Source organism: Centroberyx gerrardi, chromosome 8, assembly GCF_048128805.1.
Source record: "Centroberyx gerrardi isolate f3 chromosome 8, fCenGer3.hap1.cur.20231027, whole genome shotgun sequence".
NCBI classification, from domain to species: Eukaryota; Metazoa; Chordata; class Actinopteri; order Beryciformes; family Berycidae; genus Centroberyx; species Centroberyx gerrardi.
Genome location: NC_136004.1, coordinates 33,473,301 through 33,484,221, shown reverse-complemented (window position 1 = coordinate 33,484,221; position 10,921 = coordinate 33,473,301). Strand labels below are relative to the sequence as shown.

General features: G+C 44.5%; 1 protein-coding gene across 1 annotated transcript in view; it reads left to right on the top strand.

The window, feature by feature from the left end:
* The window catches only part of tsc1a (TSC complex subunit 1a), a 19,711-nt gene extending 10,760 nt beyond the window's left edge, over positions 1-8,951 (top strand). Inside the window, exons 12-20 of the mRNA XM_078285404.1 lie at positions 836-975; positions 1,646-1,716; positions 2,738-2,904; positions 3,078-3,260; positions 4,110-4,220; positions 4,429-4,551; positions 5,190-5,377; positions 6,346-6,522; positions 8,333-8,951. Coding sequence (XP_078141530.1) covers positions 836-975; positions 1,646-1,716; positions 2,738-2,904; positions 3,078-3,260; positions 4,110-4,220; positions 4,429-4,551; positions 5,190-5,377; positions 6,346-6,522; positions 8,333-8,951 — 1,779 coding nt within the window. The remainder of the gene's footprint in view (positions 1-835; positions 976-1,645; positions 1,717-2,737; positions 2,905-3,077; positions 3,261-4,109; positions 4,221-4,428; positions 4,552-5,189; positions 5,378-6,345; positions 6,523-8,332) is intronic.
* The last annotated feature ends 1,970 nt before the right edge of the window (positions 8,952-10,921 follow it).

Sequence of the window (10,921 nt, the reverse complement as noted above, 5' to 3'; positions counted from 1 at the left end):
GGACACTACACTACACTACACTACACTGCTCTAAACTACACTACACTAAATACACTAAACTACACTACGCTAAACTACTCTAAACTAAACGACACTACACTACACTAAACTACACTACACTACACTAAACTAAACTACACTACACTACAGTAAACTACTCTAAACTAAACTACACTAAACTAAACGACACTACACTACACTAAACTAAACTAAACTACACTACACTACACTAAACTACACTACTCTAAACTAAACTACACTAAACTAAACGACACTACACTACACTAAACTAAACTAAACTACACTACACTACACTAAACTACACTACTCTAAACTAAACTACACTAAACTAAACGACACTACACTACACTAAACTAAACTAAACTACACTACACTACACTAAACTACACTACTCTAAACTAAACTACACTAAACTAAACGACACTACACTACACTAAACTAAACTAAACTACACTACACTAAACTACACTACTCTAAACTACACTACACTAAACTAAACTACACTACACTACACTAAACTACACTACTCTAAACTAAACTACACTAAACTAAACTAAACTAAACTACACTACACTAAACTAAACGACACTACACTAAACTAAACGACACTACACTACACTAAACTAAACTAAACTAAACTAAACTACACTACACTAAACTAAACTACACTACACTACAGTAAACTACACTACAGTAAACTACTCTAAACTAAACTACACTAAACTAAACTACACTACACTAAACTAAAGTACACTACACTACAGTAAACCACACTACAGTAAATAACTAATGTGGCGTTTCTTCTCCCCTGCAGGAGGTGATGGAGCAGGAGAGAGGAGGAGGAGCAGGAGAGAGGGAGGAGAGGGAGGAGGAGCCGGCCTGCCTGTCTCCTCTGGAGCTGCTGGACCGGCTGATCGTCCACGGACACGAGGCCCACGACCGACTCAGCAGGAGGTGAGGAGGAGGAGGAGACCCAGAACTGGTGTGGAGTTTAACTAATCACACTGAAACAGGAGAAAATCACACTGAAACAGGAGAAAATCACACTGAAACAGGAGAAAATCACACTGAAACCAGGAGAAAATCACACTGAAACAGGAGAAAATCACACTGAAACAGGAGAAAATCACACTGAAACAGGAGAAAATCACACTGAAACAGGAGAAAATCACACTGAAACAGGAGAAAATCACACTGAAACCAGGAGAAAATCACACTGAAACAGGAGAAAATCACACTGAAACCAGGAGAAAATCACACTGAAACAGGAGAAAATCACACTGAAACAGGAGAAAATCACACTGAAACCAGGAGAAAATCACACTGAAACAGGAGAAAATCACACTGAAACCAGGAGAAAATCACACTGAAACAGGAGAAAATCACACTGAAACAGGAGAAAATCACACTGAAACAGGAGAAAATCACACTGAAACAGGAGAAAATCACACTGAAACAGGAGAAAATCACACTGAAACAGGAGAAAATCACACATCCACTGAGGGGGGAAAAAAAAAAATCTCATCTACTACATGAACTGAAAATCAGGAATATTGACTAATCAACACTGTGTGTGTGTGTGTGTGTGTGTGTGTGTGTGTGTGTGTGTGTGTGTGTGTTGCAGACTGCCCATGCCAAATAAGTCGGTGGACTGGAGTCATTTTGGAGGTAAACAGCAGAGCATGAAAGCCAAAGGTACTGATCCATTAACTCACTGACCAGCCTGTCTACATGAACTAGATCTACACTCACCTGTTTCCCCCACCTGTCTGTCTGTCCAGGTCCTTCTGTCTGTTCTGTCTTTCCTGGGTTTGTTTGCTTTTTCTGTCTTGTATTGATTGATGTGATTGATGTGATTGATTTGATTACCCTTGAACCCCAAACTGCTCCAGTATCTAATTCTATAATGAAATCAGAATTGTGTTTCCTTGCATGTTAAGTGTGAGCCATTGAAATCATTGGAGGAAGTCTGGAGCTGATACGGCTGCTTGCAGACAGGATATGATGTGATGCTTCCTTAAATTTCAAAATAAGAGTCATGTCAGTTGATAATTTCAAAATAAGTGTCATGTGTTGAGTTGAGTTTATTATATCCTTGCTCACAGTTAAAAACTGAATAAAAGCAGAATTTACCTAAGAGTGAGGAGCCTGTATGAAATATATACAGACAAATGAGAGAGAGAGTGAGAGAGAGAGAGAGAGTGAGAGAGAGAGAGAGAGCTGCATCTGAAGAGAAACAAATCCCCGGCACTCTGCTCCCAGAAAACACGTAAAAAGCCGTTTATTTCCGTGGCTGCTGCATGGTGTTTCAGCATGCTGGTCTTCCTGCATGCTGGTCTTCCTGCAGCGTGTTCATGTTCATCAGCTGACTGCTGGACTTTTCTCAAATGATTTTAACACCAAAATGAAACTGTTGAGTTTGTATTTTCTGTATAAAGTGAAGCAGGAAGCATCACATCTGTATCAGCTCCACATTCCCTAAACCCCAAATCTGTGTGAAGTCTGACAGCAAAAGGTAAACAGCATGCTACTGAAATGGCCATCTGCTATTGGCTGATCTTTGGTGCCAGGTGATGTCATCTTCTCACATTGTCTTTAACATGCAAGTCAATGGAAATGAACTGCAGGGCCATTTAGAGGCTTTACAGACTAGTAGCTAACAGACCTTCCCTCCTCTGTGTGTGTGTGTGTGTGTGTGTGTGTGTGTGTGTGCTAGGCTCCGCCCAGGGGGAGGAGCTCCAGGCGGTGAGGAGTGAGCTGCTGCTGGTCTACAGTCAGCTGCAGTACGAGCGTTTCAAGCGGCAGCAGCATGCGGTGAGGAACCGCCGCCTGCTGAGGAGGATCATCAACGCCACGGCGCTGGAGGAGCACAACGTCGCCATGGTAACACACACACACACACACACACACACACACACACACACATACACTCAATAGAATCACTGGTTTTGTTTTCATGCTGTGTTACTGATTTTGTGAGATATCAGCTGACAACTGTATCCCTCTGTGTGTGTGTGTGTGTGTGTGTGTGTGTGTGTGTGTGTGTGTGTGTGCAGAAGGCCCAGCTGCGGCTGCAGGAGGTGGAGCTTCAGGCTCTGAGCAGCAGTCTGGTGGCGGAGCAGCGGCGCTACACGCTGCTGCAGCAGGACACACACACACACACTGCCCAGCTGCACACACACATCCAGCAGCTGCTGCTGCAGCAGCAGGAGGAGCGCAGCAAGAGCCAGAACCTGCAGGTACACACACACACACACACACACACACTCTCCTCCAGCTGGTTGTCTTTGGTCTGAGCCCGAGGGGGAAGTTGGGGTCAAACACAAGTTACTGCGCTCACACCAAAAGCTTCATGAGCAGCGCCGGGCGCTCTGCTCGCTGCGGCCCGTCACCGGGGGGCGGGGCTTCAAGAGGCGCTGCAGACATCAAGTTCAGTTGTGTCCAATATCAAGACCGGCTGTGAGCTGTGACAAGCATTATCAAATTAACAATTTTCCCTGTTTATAAATGCAGGCCTACCTCGTCTATATTTCCAAACGACACTCGTTGTTTTTAAAAGCCGTTTGACAGAATCAGAATCACTTTGTTGTTCCGAGTCTGTTCCACACAGCAGATTCTGACCTGCTTCTTTGCTCTCAACACAATACAACAAACAAACAACGATGGATCGTAAAGCTCCGGGAAAACAGAGAAACAGTTTCTCCTCCTCATCAATACGGAACAAACAGCTGATATGAACTTCACAGCGAGACGTTACAGCAGGGAGAAAATCAAATCCCTCTCTGCAGTTGGTCACTGCTAATTTGCATAAAGTTAACCTCAGCTCAACTTCACCTCGCCGCTCTGGTCACTGGCACGGTGCCACTTGCCGCCGGCTGCCGGCTGGCGCTCGTCTGCAGCTCTCTCTCAGTGAAAAGTGACTGCCGGCCGCTTTAGTAGCTCGTGACTCTTTTGGTGTGAGCGGACGGTCAGGCAGCAGCCACACTGATGCATCAGCATTGTAGCATTGTGATTGGCTGACCCAGGGTGATTCTTGCACTATGATTGGTTGTTTGAAAAACATCTATGATTGTGATTGGTTGTTTCAGAGCGAGCTGCAGGAGTGTCAGAGCAAGCTGAAGGATTTGGAGGCGGAGCTTCAGAAGGCCAATAACGAGGCTTACAACGCAGAACACCAGCTCACACAGCTGTCACTCAAGGTAAGGAGCCCTCCCATTGGCTGATTCAGCTGTCAATCATGCTGATACATTCACTCTCACATCCATAACTGTTTTTGTTTGTGTGTGTGTGTGTGTGTGTGTGTGTGTGGTGTGTGTGTGTGTGTGTGTGTGTGTGTGTGTGTGTGTGTGTGTGGTGTGTGGTGTGTGTGTGTGTGTGTGTGTGTGTGGTGTGTGTGTGTGTGTGCAGCTGTCCAGCAGTGAGCAGCTGCAGCAGCAGATCTTCCTGATGAACAAACAGCTTCTCCTGCTGAGAGAAACCAACCGAGTTTTAACACAGCAGCTGGAGAGAGGAGACACCCAGAGCAGCATGGTGCCACACACACACACACACACACACACACACACACACACACACACACACACACACACACACACCTGAATATAATATCTACTCTACTGTTAGTTGTATTTAACCAAGAGTTTTAGAAGATGAGTCTCAATTAGTGATGGACGATCTGTTTATCTCCTATGATTCAATACTGATCTGAGGTTCAGGATCAATACAACACAATACGATGTGATCAATAAAAGTTCAGTGACAACAAAGTCTGACTGTGCAGAATTCTGTTTATTTCTGAGACTCAAATCTTTCCAGCGATGCCATTGGCTGCTAGAATGTAAACAACAATTTAAAAATGTCGTTACAAAGTGACAATAATATAATTTGGATGGAGAGCTTGTGAAACTGTGATGGTCAAGAGTCTCATTAGTGATTACTACAGCAGAATAACATGGAGCTGATATCACCATTCATGTTCCTGACAGCAGAATAACATGGAGCTGATATCACCATTCATGTTCCTGACAGCAGACAGACTGACATGTTTTGTATTGAGATGTATTGAATTTCGATATATCGTCCCAGCCCTAACATTAATATCGCAGTGAGAACTCTCTGCGTCAGGAGTCACAGTAATGTGTGTGTGTGTGTGTGTGTGTGTCCGTCAGGAAGCGTCCATGCTGCAGTGCAGTGTGGGTAGGGAGTTCCAGAGGCTGAAGGACAGTGAGAACCAGCACAAACAGAAACTGGAAGCAGCCAATCAGAGAGTCACAGAGCTGGAGAGCCAGCTGAGCAGGAAGGAGCAGCTGATCCTGGACCAGAAGAAACTGCTGGAGGACAGCAAGGCCCAGAGCAGGTCAGTCTGCCTGTACTGTAATCTATAATCTATAATCCATAACAACTGTCTGATCATTCTGTAATCTATAATCTATAACAACTGTCTGATCATTCTGTAATCTATAATCTATAATCTATAACAACTGTCTGATCATTCTGTAATCTATAATCTATAATCTATAACAACTGTCTGATCATTCTGTAATCTATAATCTATAACAACTGTCTGATCATTCTGTAATCTATAATCTATAACAACTGTCTGATCATTCTGTAATCTATAATCTATAACAACTGTCTGATCATTCTGTAATCTATAATCTATAATCCATAACAACTGTCTGATCATTCTGTAATCTATAATCTATAACAACTGTCTGATCATTCTGTAATCTATAATCTATAATCTATAACAACTGTCGAATCTATGATACTGTCTAAATGTAGAGTCAGCTTGTTGTGGTGTGGCTGTAGATCCATTCAGTAACGTTCTCAGTAAAAGTGAATAGTGTGATAAGGTGGATTTGGTTACTGTGACACAGTAAACTGTCTTGTCTTTAGCCCTAGTCTCTACTCCAAAACACTCTGAGTTGTAGCTTGAGAAGAGTCAGCTCAGTTAACCTGAACAAACTGTTAGCTAGCTAACTAGCCGGCAAACACACTGATGTTAATGTGAACATGCTACATCAGTTTCCTATCTTGAGAATTCAGAAATAGGGAGATTTTGAAAACTAAAGTGGGGGGTCTGGGGTTCCTCACCCAGAACATTTTAAGATTCATTATTACAGAAAGACAGAAAGTGAAAACGTTACCTCCTTCTACCTTTGGTGGTGGAGGTGATAAACCGCCACAAACTCCAAATAGGTTATTTAGCCAATCAGAGGCCTGCTTGTCTCCACCTCCTCTCTTCTGTCTGCCGTTCCACACGTTTTATTATTTTATTATTTAATATTTTATATGAATCTTTCTGTTGGTTTTCTGACGCAGAGCCCAGCTGTCGGCCTGCGAGAGTCGCTGCGTCGCTCTGAGCAGAATCAGCCAGGCTCTGCAGACCGAGATGCTGCAGCTGTACAGCCAGATCGACCTGAACACACACACACACAGCAACACACACACACACACACACACGCACACCCAGCCTCAGGAGGCCGGCGGCTCCAGCAGGTAAGCAGTCCGTCTGCTCCGAGACGTTTTCACACCGCAGTCCGGACCTGAGACGAGAGAATCTGCTGATCTCACCATACGATTAGATATGCGACATTACATCACATTACATCACATCACATTACATCACATCACATTACATCACATCACATCACATCACATTACATTACATCACATCACATCACATTACATCACATCACATTACATCACATTACATCACATTACCTTACATCACATTACATTACCTTACATTACCTTACATCACATCACATCACATTACATTACATTACATTACATCACATTACATCACATTACATCACATTACATTACCTTACCTTACATTACATCACATCACATCACATCACATCACATCACCTTACATTACCTTACATTACATTACATCACATCACATCACATTACATTACATTACATTACATCACATTACCTTACATTACCTTACATTACATCACATCACATTACATTACATTACATCACATCACATCACATCACATTACATTACATTACATCACATCACATTACCTTACATTACCTTACATTACATTACATTACATCACATTACCTTACATTACCTTACATTACATCACATCACATCACATCACATTACATTACATTACATTACATCACATCACATTACCTTACATTACCTTACATTACATTACATTACATTACATCACATTACCTTACATTACCTTACATTACATCACATCACATCACATCACATCACATCACATCACATCACATCACATTACCTTACATTACATCACATCACATTACCTTACATTACCTTACATTACATCACATCACATCACATCACATCACATTACCTTACATTACCTTACATTACATCACATCACATCACATCACATCACATTACCTTACATCACATCACATCACATCACATTACATCACATTACATTACATTACATTACCTTACATTACCTTACATTACCTTACATCACATCACATTACCTTACATTACCTTACATTACATTACATCACATCACATTACCTTACATCACATCACATTACCTTACATTACCTTACATTACATTACATTACCTTACATTACATTACATTACATCACCTTACATTACATCACATTACCTTACATTACATCACATTACATTACATTACCTTACATTACATTACATTACATCACCTTACATTACATCACATTACCTTACATTACATCACATTACCTTACATTACATCACATTACATTACATTACATTACATCACATTACATTACATTACATCACATTACATTACATTACATTACATCACATTACATTACATTACATTACATCACATTACCTTACATTACATTACATTACATTACATTACATCACATTACCTTACATTACATTACCTTACATCACATCATATTACATTACCTCATCACATTTTTGTATTGTGATATATTGAGTCTCAATACATCGTCCCGTCACTAACCGTTTCAGGTCGCAGGTTTGCTTTCATGCACATGAGAACTCGTCGGTGTATTTGCATATCGCTCTGCGTCACCGACGTCACTTGTTGTCACTTGGCTGGTGAACATGGAAGAAGGCAGAAGCCTGGTGTTGCCAGGTCTGTTTTTCACCATCAGCAGCGGTCAGCCTGCAGTGACAACAGGCTGATGAGACCGGAGCGGGTCGTGTCGCGGTCTCAGGTCCAGAAAAAAAACTTCAAATGAACTCGGTGTGAAAACGTCCAAATAGAATAGAAAATATAAATGATGATGTAAATGCTGTAATGTTTAAAGTATAACTACAATCTGTCTCTCCGTCAGGCCAAACGGCGGCAGCGTCGCCATGCCGACCGCTCAGGGCAGCCGTTCCCTCGGCAACAAGCCCTCCTCCTCCATCGGCATCATCAACGGCGGTCTGGAGCCGCTGTCCACCTCCCCGCTGCTCCTCCTCTCCGCCTCCTCCCCTGTCGAATCCCCGCTGGCGGCCGGCTCCTTCCTGGAGCAGCGAGCCAGGGAGCTGTTCAGCCCGCCGGAACAGGAGGAGGAGGAGGAGGGGGGGGAGGAGGAGGAGGAGCAGGAGGAGGAGCCAGGGAGTCCCTCTGTGGGCCAGGAGGCAGAGGAGGCGGGGCTAGAGGAGGAGACGCATCAGCCGCCCCAGACGGAGCCACCGAGCCGGGCTTCGGCTCCGGGACCCCCCGCCTCCGGACCCCCCGCCCCCCCACAGGGACCCCCCGCCCCCCCGCAGGGACCCTCCGTCCCCCCGCAGGGAGCCCCCGCCCCCCCAGAGGGACCCCCCGCCCCCCCACAGGGACCCCACCCCAGACCCCCCGCCTCCCCGCAGGGACCGCCCCCCGGACCCCGGACCCTGACCCAGGCCGTCCGCCAGAGGAGACACGAATTAAGCATCATGGACTACGATGAGACACTACCAGAGTACTGAGGGGGGGAGGGGGGCCGAAATACCAATGAATAGAGAGAGGGATGGAAAGAGAGAGAGAGGGATGGAGAGATGTTTAGTCAGATAGAGAGAGAGATCAGCAGCAGAAACGGATCTACAAAGTCAGTCCAGGTGCTAGCAGGCTAACTATGCTACCAGTCTGTTTACCTGTTAGATTTCTGTTCTGTTGAGACAGACAGACATGTAAAAGTCAACATGCTAACATCAATACAGGTTAATAGAAATGCTAACCAGATGTTTCCAATTTGGGTGACTGGTTTGGATGGTTTGCACCCTGCTTAGCCCCGCCCCTCTGTGTAGATCTGTATCTGCTGCTGAACCACCAGCCAAACCCTTCCCACCCTGTCTGAAGCCTCCAGGGATCCACTTCCTGCTTCCTGGAGCCGATCTGTCTCCAGACCGTGTCGGATAAAACCGTCGGGAATTGAACATTTTATCAGGAAGCGACAGGAAGCGCTCTGCGTTTCTTGTGGCCGAGCCGCAAAGTCAGAAATCGATGTATCTTTGAAAATCAATCACAGAAGTTATTTGTTGTCTCTGGTTAAGGTTCGGGTTCAGTGACCTTTAGGTGAGGGTGAAGGTGAAGCTCAGTCTTTCAGGAGGAAATCACGGTGAGGTGAAAGAACCGAGCAGCCGCACTGGTCCGGTCTGACGTGAGCTGCTGTTCCTCCTGCAGCCAGCAGAGAGCGCCACACACACATGAACAGTTCATTAATACACTGAATCTCCCATTTGGGGGAGAAAATTTCCTCAAGTTCACAGTTGAGGATCCGGTCTGTAGTCTGACCCAGACCTCAGCTGCCTGCTCTCGTTTGGCTTCATGCTGTGCTGTCAGTCATTCTGCTGCAGTCTGGTCTTTTTTTCCAAATGTTGGTGATTCATTTTGGACAGAAACACTACAGAGCAGATCAGAGCGGAGCCGGTCCAGCTGTTCTGTTAGGAGACGTTCACAGTAAGCTAGGTATTTAGGTATTTAGGTATTTAGGTATTTATTTGTTGGTTCTCTGTGATCGACTCGTCGATGTTTCTGTTCTGACAGGATGTGGGCGGGGCCAGAGGCTCCGGTTTGCAGACAGAGTGTTGACTTTCATCATGTTACGTCGTATTAAGGAGTTAATCACCAGCCGGTGTGCGCTAGCTAGGTAGCACTAACAGAAAATAAACAGAAAAACACTAAAAAGCCTTCAGAGCTTCCCATCGACCGACGATGTCGGACATCGTCAGTGAATTGTCTCTCTCTCCTCAGGACCGGATCTGAGGCAGGAAGTTGGACTCGGTTCCAGATCCTGGGCTGCCAGGCCGGCTGGGTCGGGTCACATGACCGGCTGAGTGATTTGCCACGCCCCCTTTTCAGTCCAGTGCAATGTCAATGAGAGTTTGGATCTAAAACCTGGGCCCGTATTTATCAGACTTCTAAGACCTGATAAGACCTTAAACTCTCTGCTGTGAAGCCAGTCTCACTGGGCGACCTTCCCCTTTAACAGTTAAAGATAAGTTCAAGATGGCTGCTGGTTGTTCCTGCTCCGCCCGGTCATGTTTGGTTTGTCGTACACTATTCAGAACTCTGGAAGTTCAGTATGATCTTGAAGTCTTTACCTGGTAAACCAGACTGAAGACCTTTAAACAGAAGAGTCTCTCAGCTGACCGGCTGTTTCAGAAGTACGGATACAGTTATTAATAATAAGAATAATGATGATGAAAAGCAAAGCTGTATAATTTAATTATTTTTAACTTATGAGCTAAAGTCAGCCTGGAAACAGGAAACATATTTAATACAGTGAGTGTGAATAACAGATATAAAACCAGTGACCTGAACACCCGGCAGCTCCTCAGGAACATTTCCAGGTTCAGAAGAGGTTTGCGTGGCGTTCTGCGTTCTTCTGCCAGAACACCGTGTGTGAACCGCTTCTTAAAGTAGATTTATTCAAATGAATGCAGCTTGGTGGATTATC